The 16,907-nt window shown below is 45.1% G+C and overlaps 1 protein-coding gene across 1 annotated transcript in view; it reads left to right on the forward strand.

Moving 5' to 3' along the window:
• TEX11 (testis expressed 11) overlaps positions 1-16,907 on the forward strand; it is a 278,077-nt gene that overhangs the window by 34,250 nt on the left and 226,920 nt on the right. The window contains exon 4 of the mRNA XM_030210589.1: positions 13,262-13,343. Within this exon, the coding sequence (XP_030066449.1) occupies positions 13,262-13,343 (82 nt within the window). The remainder of the gene's footprint in view (positions 1-13,261; positions 13,344-16,907) is intronic.

Raw genomic sequence — 16,907 nt, forward strand, 5'->3', positions numbered from 1 at the left:
GATGTTTCAAGACTATGCAAATCCTTTCTTGAGATCTACAGGTTAACTAGTGTGTGTGTGTGCGTGTGTATAGATAGATAGATAGAGATAATCTATCTGAGAATAGAAGAGATTTATTTCTCTCCCCCTCTCTCTCTTTTTCTTTCTATCTTATCTGTAGCAGCCCTCTCAGCTAATTGTGGTTGAGGGTGACGCCAGAGGTGGATACATAAACAAATTTTGTGGTGTCTGTGGCAAAAATGAACAAAACTCCTAAAAATCTTTTCTCCATAGACTATCATTTCTATAGCGCTACTAGACTAACGTCTAGTAGTGCTATAGAAATGATAAGTAGTAGTAATGAAGGGGCTGCTGATGACTGGCTGTAGAATTAGATCAAAGTGAAGGAAGTGATGTCAGTCTATGAGGATGGCTGTTTATAAAAGTCCCTTGGAAACCGTGAATGGAATCTGAAAGATTGAAAGAAGCAAAGATATAAGGATGTTGGCACTCAAGAAGTTGAGGGCTTCTGATCGAGCTATGACATGAAAGAGACTGGTAGAGGGAAAGAAGCACATCTTAGCATGGTGTAACAACAGACCATGAATTCTAGCTCAGAGTTAGAAAATGATGAGAAATATGGAGGGCATGAGTGCAAGGAGGTTATCACCAAAAAGGACATGCAAATTTGGCTGGAAGAAATTTGCAATTCTGTAATTGGGCGCGTGCAGTGTGTAAGTGGTGCCTTAAGTGGCACTTACATGCACAAGTGCACTACTCGCCTATTCTGTAAGGGAGTGCATAAGTTCTATAGTGTGTAAATGTAATGGGGTGTACACATGGGTGAAGCATGGGCGGGACATAGTATATAATACTATAAGTTATGTGCATTGCATGGTGCACTTAGGTACACCAACTTACACTTAAAGGTAAGCACATTGATGACAAATTATGCTAGTATTCTATTATTATTTTTTTGTTACATTTGTACCCTGCGCTTTCCCACTCATGGCAGGCTCAATGCGGTGATAAAACCTTGGTGCAAAAATGCCATTATAGAATTGACACTCAGTGCGCCGCATAGAGGCATCTGACTTGAAGTGCCAATTTATAGACTTGCCTCCCATGTGCCTATTTAGGAAGATATAAAAGCAGCAGTGGCAAGAAATGGCAGTTCTCCGTGTCAAAGGATAATGCAGACACACTTAGTAGCCTTCTCTGTGAGCTGCCTGTCAGGACACACTTTCCCCAGCTTGATAGTGCAAAACTTTTAGCCATTTGCATGGGGGGTCCCCTTCCCACTCTGTGCACATCACCTGGTTTAGCAGTTCTTTCTTTTCCGCAGTTTACTACGGATGTATCTCTCAGAGGAAAAGAAAAGCTTAAATCTCACTTTTTCTCTAGAATGGAACAAATATGACAACCAAAGGACCTAACTGAGGTACTGTCACGTTTTCAAAAGCAGGAACTAGGTTAGTGAGCCCTTGGGCCACTGCCGAGGAGTGGCAGGCAAAACCACCCCACACCAGGAACAAGACAGAACTCAGATAGGAACAGCAAGACTTAACCTTCACTAGCTGCCCCTCCCCAGGAGTTGAGCCCCTGGCTGCAGGCGGCCGGCAGGACTTACAGGACAGGGCAGGAACTGGAAGCTGCAAGTAGCCACTAAAACAGGGAACAAACACTGACAAACATGAGACAGAACTGAAAGCTGCCAAGCAGCCACTGAACAAGAAACACGGACAAACAGAAACTAAACACAAAAGACAGACAAGGAACAAGTCTAGGAAACAAACAATAACCCTAAGCTAAACTACACACAGACTAACTAGCATCAGACAAGGAACTAGAATAAAAACCAAGCTAGGCAGAAGTGCAACAAGCACCAGCAAACCAGGGCCTTAGGTGATGCAAAGGCAAAGCAGAGAGTTTCTAAATGGCTAATAAGCCCAGCAGCAGCTGAGATTCACTGCAGCAATCACCAGGCAGCTACGGGTGCTGTGCAGGCTCAAACAAGACAAGCAAGTCTGGCAGGCTGGAAGATCCGGACTGGACTGGGCTGAAGTCTGGAATGGGAAACAGCACACAGACAATCCAATTCAGCCACCAGGCCTGGCCACCAGGGGGCGAGATGACTGAGAGCCTGAAACCAGGGCACAACCGTGACAGGTACCGGCGGGCTTACATATCCAGTCTACTTTGTCTCCTTTAGACCCAAGGACCTCAGTTGCAGTACTGCTGCACATTCCCTTCAGGGGTCTATATTGCCACCAGTCACCAGAGCAGCTAAACCACTCAAAGACAGTTCCTCTGTTTCAAACAGACTTGCCAGGCAGTCTAAAAAACGATCTCATGTGGCTATGGCTGTTCCTTCTAAGACCGTAAAAGGGGAAAAGCATTTACATGCAGCTCAAACAACCAGTTCCAATAGGTGGTTTTCAGACGCTATACCTTCGCTGCATTCAGTCCAAGCTGAAATAACCTCACAGCCACTGATGAAAAATGTCAAAAAGATAAGTAAAACAAAATACTTTGAATTTGAAACAACTCAACTGTCTACTGTTTTCCTCAGAGCTCTCCCTCACAGAACACGGGAGCACCAGGTACATTCCATACCACCCCTGTACACACATTGTCCACTTTTCAGGATGCAACTGCACTCCTTCTACAACCTTTTCAAAACTTTCTTCAACAACCACTGCTGCAGTTATATTTCTATCCCCTTCTCGCGGCCAGCACCATTATCAATGTTGCATTCACTGTCACCAGCACCATCTATCAGATAAAGGAGTCCCTCCTCCTCATCACAACAGTGGCACTAATCCCCCCCCTCCAGCTCTTATTGATCTTTTTTGCTTGGATGAGGAACAGTTTATTTATTTATTTTATTTATTTGTTACATTTGTATCCCACATTTTCCCACCTATTTGCAGGCTCAATGTGGCTTACATAGTACCGTAAAGGCATTCGCCAATTCCGGTATGAACAAATACAGCAATGTTGTGGTAGAATAAGGTTCATGTGTACAGATACAGGGAATCGTAGAGAGGAAGAGTTATTATATGCCCATTACGAGCTTTGGTTTTGTTGTGGTGCAGGGTACAGGCATTTAAGTTGGGTCGGTAGGGTATGTCTTTTTGAACAGGCTAGTTTTTAATGATTTCCGGAAGTTTAGGTGATCATAAGTTGTTTTCACGGCTTTTGGTAATGCTTTCCATAGTTGTGTGCTTATGTAGGAAAAGCTGGATGCATAGGTTGATTTGTATTTGAGTCCTTTGCAGCTTGGGTAGTGGAGACTTAGGTATGTTCGTGTTGATCTTGTTGTATTTCTGTTTGGTAGGTCTATGAGGTCTGTCATGTATCCCGGGGCTTCGCCGTAGTTAATTTTATGAACCAGGGTGCAGATTTTGAAAGCAATACGTTCTTTGATTGGGAGCCAGTGCAGTTTTTCTCAGAGGGGCTTGGTGCTTTAGAATCGCGTTTTTCCAAATATAAGCCTGGCTGCCGTGTTTTGAGTATTCTGAAGTTTATTTATAATTTGTTCTTTGCATCCTGCATAAATTCCATTGCAGTAGTCTAGATTGCTTAGTACCATTGATTGTATCAAGTTGCGAAATGTTTCCCTCGGGAAGAATGGTTTCACGCCTTTGAGTTTCCACATTGAGTGGAACATTTTCTTTGTTGTAGATTTCACTTGGTTCTCTAGTGTGAGGTTATGGTCGATTGTAACACCGAGAATTTTCAAGCTGTCTGAGATAGGGAGGGTATAATCTGGGGTGTTTATGTTTGTGGGTTTGTTCGTATTGTATTGGGATGAGAGGATGAGACAATGTGTTTTTCTGTATTGAGTTTTAGTTGAAATGCGTTTGCCCATGAGTCCATGATATTCAAGCTGAGCTTGATTTCATTGGTGATTTCTGTCAGATCACGTTTGTGAGGAATGTATATTGTGACATTGTCTGCATAGATGAATGGGTTAAGGCCTTGGTTGGATAAGGATTTGGCTAGTGGGGTCATCATTAGGTTGAAAAAGATCGGTGATAGTGGTGATCCTTGAGGTACTCCGCATTCTGCTTTCCACGGTGGTGATATGTTTGAGCTTGATTTCACTTGATATGTTCTAGTAGGTCCCCAACACTCCCTCAGTGAGGGGAAACAGGACCCACATAGTACTTCAACACTCCACCCGTAGTGTGAAAAACAAGTCCTAAACACTCCTCTAGAAAGGGGGGGTGGTGGTCAGTATCCACTTATGGGAAACTGCAAGACATAAAAAATACTATTTTTAAGACAGAGAAGGTAGTGCTGGCAAGGCAGAAAGCTAATGCTGGGCAGAAGTTGAAACAAACAGGGGGTTTCCTAGCATTTTGATATTTATAATAGTGGAAGACCAGTCGACGGGAAAAATCCCCAGCTCGCAGTACCGAGCTGAAAGCACATGGAAAACACAGAACAGATCCCAGCATTCATCAGCGTCAGTGGTTACCAATGCCTGAGGCATGGTCGGGGTCAACAATGAAAGGATTTTTAATTACTCTGACCTCGTACATTCCCAGACTGTTCTACACAGCCTGAGTACTGATGGGACTCAACAATCAGAAGGACACTGGGATCAAGTGAATATGAGAAAGTAATTCAAAGTTTATTAGTCACTTACCAAAAGAAGGATTAACACAAGATCATCACAGTGCATATCCCTGACATTCATATCTTATCTTGGAAGAGCAGTGCTCCATGACACACAACCGGTTTACTGTATTCTCTCTTTCTCTCGTCTCCTCTTCTCCTTTTCCCCCAATGCCCTAACTGTCAGCCTTTATATACAATTCTTCTATCATTGATCCCTATTAACATTTCATTCTCCCACCGGCAATCTTTGCATATTATCCTTAGTACCTTCTAGATATCAACATCTTTGATAGCAATGATTTTCCATGTTTCCAAGTTTCCCTTCAACCCCCCTGGATGTTCTTATTTACTTTCGTCTGACCCACTGTTATCTGCCTTTACCAAAATATCTTTGCACGCAACCTCTTGTTATTGTCTGTCCACCTGTTGTTTTGAGAACAGATTCCGCCTCCCTCTGTCAGCTCTCAGTTGCTTAATTCAGCTTCTGCTGCAGTGACATTATCTGTGTCAGAGATGGTCTTTGATTTTTAAAGGCCTAGTTCTCAGCTGTAAGCCTGCCTTGACCTGTGTTTCACTGAAGGCAACTGATAGCATTTTTCTACACTGGGACGTGGGGATGAGCAATGAGGAAAGATTAAAATTACAGCTGCTAGGGGAAGCTGAGCAATAGAGAAAGGTTAAGGCTACAGCTTTTGGGAGAAGGTGGGTGGGTGCACCCCCTCACCCACCCTTAGTAGCTGCAGTTCTAGCCTCTCCCCTATTGTCCCAGCAACCGCAGCCTAAAGCCTCTCTCTGTTGCCACCTATGCTGTAGGTAGGTGGGCGATGGAGAGAGCAGTAGCCTCTTATTTGCTCCTTCCCTGCTACTGGAATAAATTGTATGCATCACTTTGAGCACATTAACAGGCTTATTTTCGAAAGAGAAGGGCGCCCATTTTTCAACACAAATTGGGAGATGGGCGTCCTTCTCCCAGGGTCGCCCAAATCGGCATAATCAAAAGCCGATTTTGGGCGTCCTCAACTGCTTTCCGTTGCGGGGACGACCAAAGTTCACGGGGGCGTGTCGGAAGCATAGCAAAGGCGGGACTGGGGCGTGCCTAACACATGGGCGTCCTCGACCGATAATGGAAAAAAGAAGGGCGTCCCTGACGAGCACTTGAGCAACTTTACTTGGTCCATTTTTTCTTACGACCAAGCCTAAAAAATGTGCGCGAACTGACCAGATGACCACCGAAGAGAATCGGGGATGACCTCCCCTTACTCCCCCAGTGGTCACTAACCCCTCCCACCCTAAAAAAAAACTTTAAAAATATTTTTTGCCAGTCTCAAATGTCATACCCAGCTCCAGCACAGCAGTATGCAGGTCCCTGGAGCAGTTTTAGTGGGTGCAGTGCACTTCAGGCAGGTGGACCCAGGCCCACCCCCCTTACCTGTTACACTTGTGGTGGTAAATGTGAGCCCTTCAAAACCCACCCGAAACTTACTGTACCCACATGTAGGTGCCCCCCTTCACCCCTTAGGGCTATGGTAGTGTTGTACAGTTGTGGGGAGTGGGTTTTGGGGGGGATTTGGGGGGCTCAGCACCCAAGGTAAGGGAGCTATGTACCTGGGAGCAACTTCTGAAGTCCACTGCAGTGCCCCCTAGGGTGCCTGGTTGGTGTCCTGGCATGTCAGGGGGACCAGTGCACTACGAATGCTGGCTCCTCCCACGACCAAATGGCTTGGATTTGGTCGTTTCTGAGATGGGCGTCCTCGGTTTCCATTATTGCCGAAAATCGGGGACGACCATCTCTAAGGTTGACCTAAATGTTGGGATTTGGGCATCCCCAACTGTATTATCGAAACGAAAGATGCCCGCCCATCTTGTTTCGATAATACAGGTTTCCCTGCCCCTTCGCCGAGACGTCCTGTGAGGACGTCCTCAGGAAAACTTGGGCACCCCTTTCGATTATGCCCCTCTATGTGAGATATATAAATGAGCATAAATAAATAATTGTAGTCATATCAAGTCTGGTTCCTAGATACTAAGGAAATTTGTCTATGCCTGGGTTAATGTCATAAAAACAAATTCACAGTGATTATACCAGAATATAAATCTGGATCTGTATTTCATTATACATCTACAGAGATGGTGACCTGATCGGACGCTGAGACGAGAGCTCCGTCGGGGATCGTGCCCTGAATCGCCCCGTTGAGGATCCCGAGCTGAACTGTCCCGTTGTCATTGGAGAGGTGGAACACTTCCGCCAGGCAGGATCAGCATCGATGGATAACGGCGATCGGGATAGACAAATGGAGATCCAAGAACCGAGAAGCCACACGGCAATCGATTTGCCAGTCCTGCGGCCCACCCCTGGGAGACCCAAGTGTGAACCGGAGCAGGTCAGCTTGCCTCCTTTACACCGAGCTGCCGCGCAACTGGAGCGCTCCAACCGGACGCCAAGAGCGACTGATCATGCCCAAAGCAGATCGGAGCAAACGGAGCCTCCCGAGCGAGTCTAGGGACGTAAGGTAACGAGGGTAACACCCAAAGGCGAAAACGACTCTCTGTGAGGCGCGAGACAAGGCCTGATGCGGGAGAAAAGCCCAAATCAGACTCCACACAGTACAGATTATTAGATCCCGGCAACAGCTCATAGGTTTTGCTTGTTGCAATCTGAGTGGATGGCAATGACGGCCGCGCAGAGGAGTGGAAACAGAGTAACCAAATTGGCTTCATTGATTACAGTGGACTAGATAGGCTCACTTCCACTCTTTGTATATTAACCCTTGCAGCAACTCATAGGCTTACCTGCTTTGTTTTGAGTGAATGGCAATGACGGCTGCGAGAGAGGGTGGAAACAGGGATTAACTAAATTGGCTTTCTTGCTTACAGTGGACTAGATAGGCACACTTCCATTCCAGTCTACTGCACCTCTTTGTTTAACTTTCTAAAAATAATGTGCAGCACTGGGTTTTGGCTGATTATCGTTACATACTGTAGGCAGCAGCGGCCGTGAAAAACAAAGAAACGCTCCTTCTGTCATTAAGCTTTATTTTAAGCTTGAGAGCGCCCGATCCGCTAAATTACGCCCTGTGACGTAATATCACCATTGAACGGAGGTTCGCAGTTTTTTAGGAGGTCAAGATCGATAAGGAAATAGGAGGATCTCGAGAGAATAATTCACAGCGATAACTAAATCAGTTGGTACGGAAGAAAAGCTCTAAATCAACTGCCCATCTGACCTCATACAGCACAGATCCATGCACTGCATCGAAGTATAGGACTGAACAAATTCAACCCACTGGACATCCCATGACCCAGGACAAATAAACAACCAACATGAATATCAACAAATTGCTCATGATAATTTACTTCCTCCCCCTAATCTACTATGCATGTACCACTCCCAACATAAACAACAATCTACCTACAGCACACAAACCCTACAGACAACCCAACTACATCTCACCAGACCAAAAGAATAACAACCAACTAAAAGGAAAAGCAAACACATTCGGAAATAACCTACAGAAAGAAAAGAAGGGACACAACAGAACCAAATACCAAGAAAACAGGCAACTAATAAAAATTAACACATCCATCTACCATACCAACCAATCCAAATGGGATATGTAAACGCCAGGTCAGTAGTAAATAAAACAGAGACTATAACAGACTGGATCACTTCAGACAATCTTGACCTCCTATTCATCACTGAAACCTGGATTCACGACCTTAATGACCCCATAATCTTAGATCTATGCCCACCAGGATACAAAATTACCCACTGGACAAGAAACGGAAAAAGAGGAGGAGGAATAGCCATAATATACAAATCCGAATTCACCATCATAGCCACAGCCAAATCCATTCTACCACAACTCGAAATCGCTTCGGTAAGAATTAGCCACCCAAACTTGCAGGAACAGCTTAACGCAGTCCTGTTTTACAGACCGCCAGGCAACTGGCAAGACTCCCAAATACACTTTATGGACTTTATCTCGAACACTTGCGTCTCTACCTCAAATCTTATCATAATAGGAGATATCAACCTGCACCTTGAAGATCTCAACTCAACAAGCACCCAAGAATGCGAAGAGTTCCTACAAGAGCTGGTGGTGGGAGGCGGGGCTGGTGGTTGGGAGGCGGGGATAGTGCTGGGCAGACTTATACGGTCTGTGCCAGAGCCGGTGGTGGGAGGCGGGGCTGGTGGTTGGGAGGCGGGGATAGTGCTGGGCAAACTTGTACGGTCTGTGCCCTGAAAATGACAGTTACAAATCAAGGTAAGATACACAAAAAGTAGCACATATGAGTTTGTCTTGTTGGGCAGACTGGATGGACCGTGCAGGTCTTTTTCTGCCGTCATCTACTATGTTACTATGTTAATTATGGGATCTCCACAGGACAAACACGCAACCAACACACATCAAAGGGCACACACTAGACATCATCACATACAAACTCGATCCTAATTTAAACCTTATATTGACAGACACAAAATGGGCATTCGCTCTTTGGACTGATCACTTTAAAGCAAACATCACCCTCCAATGGAGAATAAAAGACATGGCGAACAAACAGGAACGTAAAACCTACACCACGTGAGGTAAAATAGATCCGGTAATATTCTGGCAACAGATATACTATAACGAATGGACAATAAAGACAGACACAAACCAATTCCTCCAAGAATGGGATGATAGATGCAGATCCATATTAGACAATATTGCACCAATCCAAACCAGAACCTCACACAGAAAGAATTCAATACCTTGGTTCAATGAAGAGCTGAAAAAACTCAAAACACAAGTTAGAAGGTTAGAACGTGCATGGAATAAAAAGAAAGATGACCCCTACACTCAACGCCTGGAAACAACTCCAAAGAAAATACAAATACACCATAAGACAAACTAAAAGATTATATTACAAAACTGAAATTGGACCAAATTACAAAGACACACATAAACTCTTCCAACTCGTGAACAAATTACTAGATACCACACCAGTCACAACCAACAATAAAAACACACCAGGAACAGACAATCTCGCGAGATACTTCAACGAGAAAATCGTAAATTGCGACTTAAGATACCTGTCAGTACCATCGACTATGCAGAACTCCTCGACTGTTTAGACCCAGACCCTGGCGTATACCCAGCAGACAGAACATGGACCAACTTCAAGACATTATCAGAGGATGTCATTTCCCAAGCGCTCAAAAGTTTGCTAAATCTAACTGTAAACTAGACATCTGTCCAAACAACCTTATGACATCTGCTCCTCAACAATTTATAACAGACATAACGAAACACTTAAATTACATGCCACAAGATGGACTCTTTCCGAAGGAGAAAGGAAACATATTACCCACCCCCATACCCAAAGACACAAAGAAAAGTGCCAGTGAAATAACCAACTACAGGCCAGTAGCATCCATTCCCTTAATAATCAAACTTACGGAAGGGATGGTAACCAAACAACTTACAGATTACCTAAACAAATTCTCAATACTCCACGACTCCCAGTCAGGATTTAGGTCTAACCACAGTACTGAAACAGTACTAGTTACACTCATGACTAAATTCAAACAAATGATTGCAACTGGAAAGAACATATTACTCTTACAATTTGATATGTCAAGCGCCTTTGACATGGTTGATCACGGAATACTATTACACATCCTTGAGTGCTTCGGAATTGGAGGTAATGTTCTCAACTGGTTCAAGGGATTCCTAACCACACGATCATACCAAGTGACATCTAACTCGACTACCTCAGCCTCATGGATAACTGAATGCGGAGTTTCACAGGGATCTCCCCTCTCGCCGACTCTATTCAACTTAATGATGATACCCTTGGCCAAACTATTATCAAACCAAAACCTCAACCCATATATATACGCAGACGACGTAACGATCTACATCCCATTTAAACAAGATCTAAAGGAAATCTCCAATGAAATCAACCAAAGTCTCCATATCATGCACTCATGGGCGGATGCATTTAAGCTAAAACTTTAACGCAGAAAAAACCCAATGCCTAATACTCACTTCACAACATAACACGAACAAATTCACTACCATCAATACACCAAATCTGAACCTACCAATTTCAAACACCCTAAAAATTCTTGGAGTTACCATTGATTGACACCTAACACTGGAAAGTCACGCGAAAAATACAACCAAGAAGATGTTCCATTCAATGTGGAAATTAAAAAGAGTAAGACCTTTCTTCCCAAGAACCGTTTTCCGTAACCTTGTACAATCAATGGTGCTCAGCCATCTAGACTATTGCAATGCACTCTACGCCGGCTGCAAAGAGCAAATAATCAAGATACTTCAGACAGCCCAGGTTCTTGGGGCCCGGATTGGCCGCTGTCGGAGACGGAGTGCTGGGCTTGATGGACCTTTGATCTTTTCCCAGCATGGCAGTGCTTATGTACTTATGTACTTAACAGTGCAGCAAGACTCATATTCGGTAAAACAAAATATGAAAGTGCTAAACCCCTACGAGAAAAGCTACACTGGCTCCCACTGAAAGAACGCATCACGTTTAAAATATGCACTCTAGTTCACAAAATCATTCACAGAGATGCAGCAGCCTACATGTCAGACTTGATTGACCTACCACCCAGGAATGCTAAAAGATCATCCCGCACATTCCTTAATCTGCACTTCCCCAACTGCAAAGGCCTAAAATACAAGCTAATGCATGTGTCTAGCTTTACCTACCTGAGCACACAGCTATGGAACGCATTACTGTGTAACCTAAAATGACCTACGAAGTAACTAACTTCCGCAAACTATTGAAGACTCATCTCTTTAACAAGGCATACCACAAAGATTAACAATATGAACATATATAACTCCTCCATATATATTCAGAACTGTCTTACTATCCAGCTTATTTTCGAAAGAGAAAAACGCCTATAGTGCGACCTAAATCGGGAGATAGACGTTTGTCTCGCAAAGGCGCCCAATCGGTATAATCGAAAGCCGATTTTGGGCGTTTCCAATTGCACTCCATCGCGGAAACGAATAAAGTTGACGGGGGGCGTGTCGGAGGTGTGGTGGAGCCGGAAATGGGGCGTGTTATCAGCCGAGGAGAGATGGGCGTCTTTAGCTGATAATCGAAAAAAAAAAAAAAAAAGGCGTTTTTACCGTGATTTTGGGTCACTTTTTTGGACCCTTTTTTTTCACAACAAGTCCAAAAAAAGTGCCCCAAACTACCCAGATGACCACTGGAGGGAATCGGGGATGACCTCCCCAGACTCCCCCAGTGGTCACTAACCCCCTCCCACCAAAAAAAAACCCACTTTAAAAACTTTTTTCCCAGCCTGTATGCCAGCCTCAAATGCCGTACCCACCTCCATGACAGCAGAATGTGTTCGATCCTGTCACAGCCTTTCCCTGGGTCAGATGTGGCTCTCGGGTGCAGTACAGGGTCACATCAGCATTGCATTGTGGTGGGTGTAGGGTATTGGGCTCCGTGATTTCATTAGCTTGTGTTACAGTCTCACAATGTTGGTAGTTGGTAGGCTCTTCTCCCATGGTGCTTTTCCCCCTGCCTATTAGGTCAGTGTGCCCTGTTGTGTTTCCTGTTGTAGTCCATGCGGTAGTGGCCATTTTTGAAAGCCAGTTTTAGTTCCCTTTCCTGTGTTAGCCACGTTAGACAACCTAGTTCTTCCCTTGAATGTGGCTGAATGAAGGCATTGTACAGCATTCTGCCAGTTCTGACCTACTGCTCATCTCAGTACCAGGGAGACTCGTTGCCAGTGGGGCACAACCTCTGATCTGCAGTTAACTGTGAGTAAAGGCGGTTATTCCAATAAAGGACGTTTTCGTAGAGATTAGTCTTCAGGTGTCAACTGGTGTGCCAAGGTTATATAGCAGCAACCAGTCCTACAGGCCTGCGTGTATGCAGGTCCCTGGAGCACTTTTTAGTGGGTACCGCAGTGCACTTCAGCCAGGTGGCCCCAAGCCCATCCCCCCCCACCTGTAACACTTGTGCTGGTAAATGGGAGGCCTCCAAAACCCACTGTACCCACATGTAGGTGCCCCCTTCACCCCTAAGAGCTATGGTAGTGTTGTACATTTGTGAGTTTTGGGGGAGGGGGGTTGAGTGTTCAGCACCCTTGGTAAGGGAGCTATGCATGTGGGAGCTTTTTCTGAAGTCCACCACACTGACGTAGGGTGCCCAGTTGATGTCCTGGCATATCAGGGGGGCGAGTGTACTACAAATCGTGGCCACTCCCACGACCAAATGGCTCGGATTAGGACGTTTTTGAGCTGGGCGTTTTTAGTTTCCATTATCGCTAAAAAAAACAAACGCCCAGCTCAAAAACGTCCATTTTTTCGAAAATAAGGTTCGGCCCGCCCCTTCACGGACCCGTTCTCGGAGATAAACGCCCATGGAGATAGGCGTTTCCGTTCGATTATGCCCCTCTATATCTACTTGTTATACTATCTTGTCTCTGATTATAATGTTACCCAAGATCCTTCTGTACCAGTAATTGTATATTTTCTAACTGTATTTCCACTTATCACGATGTATTGTAAGCCACATTGAGCCTGCAAAGAGGTGGGAAAATGTGGGATACAAATGCAATAAATAATAAATAAAATAAATAAATAAATAATCTTTTCCATACCTACTTCTTTCTTTGCAGGAAAATTTGCATCCTGCTGGATTTTTCTTGAAACTTAAAATCCTACTAAAAAGTGGAACATCTGACGATGCCATTAATGCAGGTACCTGAGCTGTTGTTTAAACCCTAAATTGGTACTAAGTAAACCTTGCCTGATAATTCATGTTAAGCAATTAACATAGACTGTAGAGGTCATTTTACAAAGGTTTGTTTGCATGTAAAGCTTGGTTTATATGCAACAAAGAGACTTGTCTAACGTCACATAGCTATATAATGTACATAGTACGTGTCAGTTATGCTGAAATAAAACAGGATTGTTATGCTAACATTACAGAAATAAGCTCCTCAGTATTAGGGGTTTATAATAAAGTTTGAAAATATCTCAGATGTTGAGTCTTATACATAAGACATAGGTAAGATTAATTTCTTTATCCCAATTGGAATTATACAGTTTAAGTAGCAATTTAATTATGCTTATTAAAGATTTACAAAATATACAATTTCTTTACTCAGTAAGATGTTACGCTGGAATTATTCTACACTGGATCAATAAAATATATTTGCTTAGCTTACCCATACTGTGTACTTTCTATAATTTTTAGCTTTTTTGTTGTACTGACTTAGCTGCCAGCCCCAGTACTGTTCAGTGTGTCTGCTAAGTTTCAGTGTTACAGAATATCTGAATGGAAGCCTTTCACTGTAGCCCAGGATAAGATATCCTCTGCTCCTGTCTTGGCTGAGGTCAGTCCCTCAACGGCACATCCTCTTAGTCCCTCTGCTGGGCTGGAGAACTCTTCCAGCTTGCTCCCATTCTCTCCCATTTCATTCTGGCTGTTATCCAAAAAGTACCCCTATTCATAGGGTTTGTGTCTAAAGATAGTAATGGCTTTTTCTGTCATTTGTTATAGACAGGCGAAAGTAAGGGCAGTTCCTGGCTGGCACTTTATGATTGGTCCAGATTAATGGGATATGCTAAATCATGGGGGCTAGTCCTATGATGCAAAGGCATATTTAGCTTAAATATACACAACCAAACACTGATTTTACTGTAAACCACTCTGATCCTTTTGTGGGCAATTACGGTATATCAGAAGTTTTAATAAACATACATATAAACTGATGGGCTCAGTAATGATGAATCTACATTACTGAGATAGGCCAATTTTCTGATTACACATTGGGTGGGTTTAATAGCTGGGTTGTTGCAACTTTAATCTGTACTGAAATAACCTTCCACATCTTGGTTCTTGATTATCCCATGACTATAATGTAAACATTCAGACTTCCACATATACATTTGCTGGTACTCCAGCTTGGATCAATAATTGCTGTTCCTTGTCATCTATACCAGACCAGTCCAGACTAATGGGTTATGTCCATCTACCAGCGGAAGGAGACAGAGAAAATAGTTCCAAGTAAACCGCTCCTTAAGGGTATCGTGCAGCCTGGAATGTTCAGTATTTTCTCTGTCTCCTAGCGGATGGTGGATGGATCGTGCAGCTGCTCTGGATTGCTGGCTGGTAGCTCCTGTCCCAGATTCTTCTGGTGACAGTGGAGCCAGGGGTGTGCTGATAGCCGTGTTGGGGCTAGTTTTAGAAGATACTCAGTGGTCCTGAGTTCCTCATTAGCCAGCTAGGGTGATATCCAGTGACCCTGGTTCCCTCCCCTCCCTTACCTCCCCTGGCTTGTCTCCCCTGTGGGGGTTCTTCTCTTCTGTGGTGATAGGTATATCTGAATTTCTGCCTCTGAGGTTAGCCTTTATTTATTTCTGTCACTAGTGAAGAAGGTCAGGGCCTCCGAGAGGGGGGGGGGCAGGGGGGACAAAATTCCCCAGGCCCGGGCCTCCAAGAGGGGCCCGGCGCCGCAGTCCCCTCTACCTGCCCCCCTCTGTCCACCACCGGGCCGGGCCCCCCTGAATTCAAATCATAGCGCCTCACCTCAACCTCGCTCCGTGTTAAAGAAGCGCAGCAGCGGCAGTCTGCTGATCGCCTCCCTTTGGGCCTTCCCTCCCTGTGTCCCACCCTCACGCAAGTTATGTCAGATGAAGGCGGGACACAGGAGGGAAGGCCCAAAGGGAGGCGATCTGCAGACTGCCGCTGCTGCGCTTCTTTCACATGGAGCGAGGTCGAGGTGAGGCGCTATGATTTGAATTCAGGGGGGCCCGGCCCGGTGGTGGGCGGAGGGGGGGTTCTCTACTTTTCTTCAGGGAAGTGGCTCTGTTCTAGGTCTGGAGTTTGACTCTCCCTTTGTTGATTTTTCCTCGGTTTGGTGTTAGTGGCCAGCTTCCTCTTTGTTCCTGACCTGGCGAGAGTTGTTTCTTCCTCACTGCCTTACGGCTGCATTTTGCTCCCTATGGTCTGAGGATTCCAGTTCTGTGGTGCTTACCTCCCTCTTGATGGGAGTTATTTCTCTAAGTTGACTGCTGCTCCGTCTTGGTTGCCTAGGAGAGCGGTCATTGTGGCTCAGAGACCACTTGGGGGCCGAGAGTGTCTCTTGGGGTACGGGGCTTTCTCTTCTTATAGTTTTAGTCCCTTTGGGCCAGGGGAGTGCAGCGCCAGGTCTGCATTCCACAAGTTGTGCTCCTTTCTTGTTGGCCTCCTGTCAGCACCTTCTTCTCTGGCTGTTGCCCGGGGCTCCATCTATGCATTTTACTTGTTGAGCACTGCTACATCGCCCCATGTTGAGCACAGATCCATTGCTGCATTTGAGCACAGCTCCATCGCTGCATTTGAGCACAGCTCCATTGCTGTATGTTGAGCACAGCTCCATTGCTGTATGTTGAGCGCAGCTCCATTGCTGTATGTTGAGCACAGCTCCATCGCTCTATGTTGAACACAGCTCCATTACTCTATGTTGAACACAGCTCCATCATTCTATGTTGAGCACAGCTCCATCGTTCTATGTTGAGCACAGCTCCATTGCTGTATGTTGAGCGCAGCTCCATCGTTTGCATGTTGAGCGTAGCTCCATCGTTTGCATGTTGAGCGTAGCTTTATCGTTTGCATGTTGAGCACAGATTCTTTGTTCCATGCAGTTCCACCGTTCCATGCTGGGCGTGGCTCCATCACTGCATGTTGGGCACAGTTCCAGGTTGGCTTTAGCGCCATCGCTGTATGTTGAGGACAGCTCTATCATGGCATGTTGAGTGAAGTTCCTTCGCTGCATATTCTGCAACCTTTCATCTCTGCATGTTGAACGCAGCTCCATTGTCGCATGTTGAGTGTAGTTCTTTCTCTGCAGGTTTCAGTGTGTCTGTGTGTAGAACATGGCCCTTTGTCTGCCTGTGGAACGCAGCTCCTTGTCTGTGTGTGGCATGCAGCTCTCTGCATATGGAATGCAGCTCCCTGTCTGCGTGCAGAGCACAGCTGCACCACCTGTTGAGTGTAGCTCCATCTCTGTGTGTTTAGCACAACTCTTCTCTGCAGATTGGGTGCAGTTCCAGGGTGGTATATGGAGCACAGCTCTGAGACTGCGGGTGCTGCACAGCTTCATGTCTGCATAGGAAGCATAGCTCCTTGTCGGCGTGTGGAGTGCAGTTCCTTGCCGGTTTCTGGAGCACAGCTCTTTACCAATGTCAGATGTGCAGCTCCTTGCTGGTGTCCGGACTGCAGCTCCTTGTTTGCTTGTGGAAAGCAGCTCCTTGTCTGCGTTTTATACACAGTTTCAT

Source organism: Microcaecilia unicolor, chromosome 7 (genome assembly GCF_901765095.1).
Source record: "Microcaecilia unicolor chromosome 7, aMicUni1.1, whole genome shotgun sequence".
Taxonomy (NCBI): domain Eukaryota; kingdom Metazoa; phylum Chordata; class Amphibia; order Gymnophiona; family Siphonopidae; genus Microcaecilia; species Microcaecilia unicolor.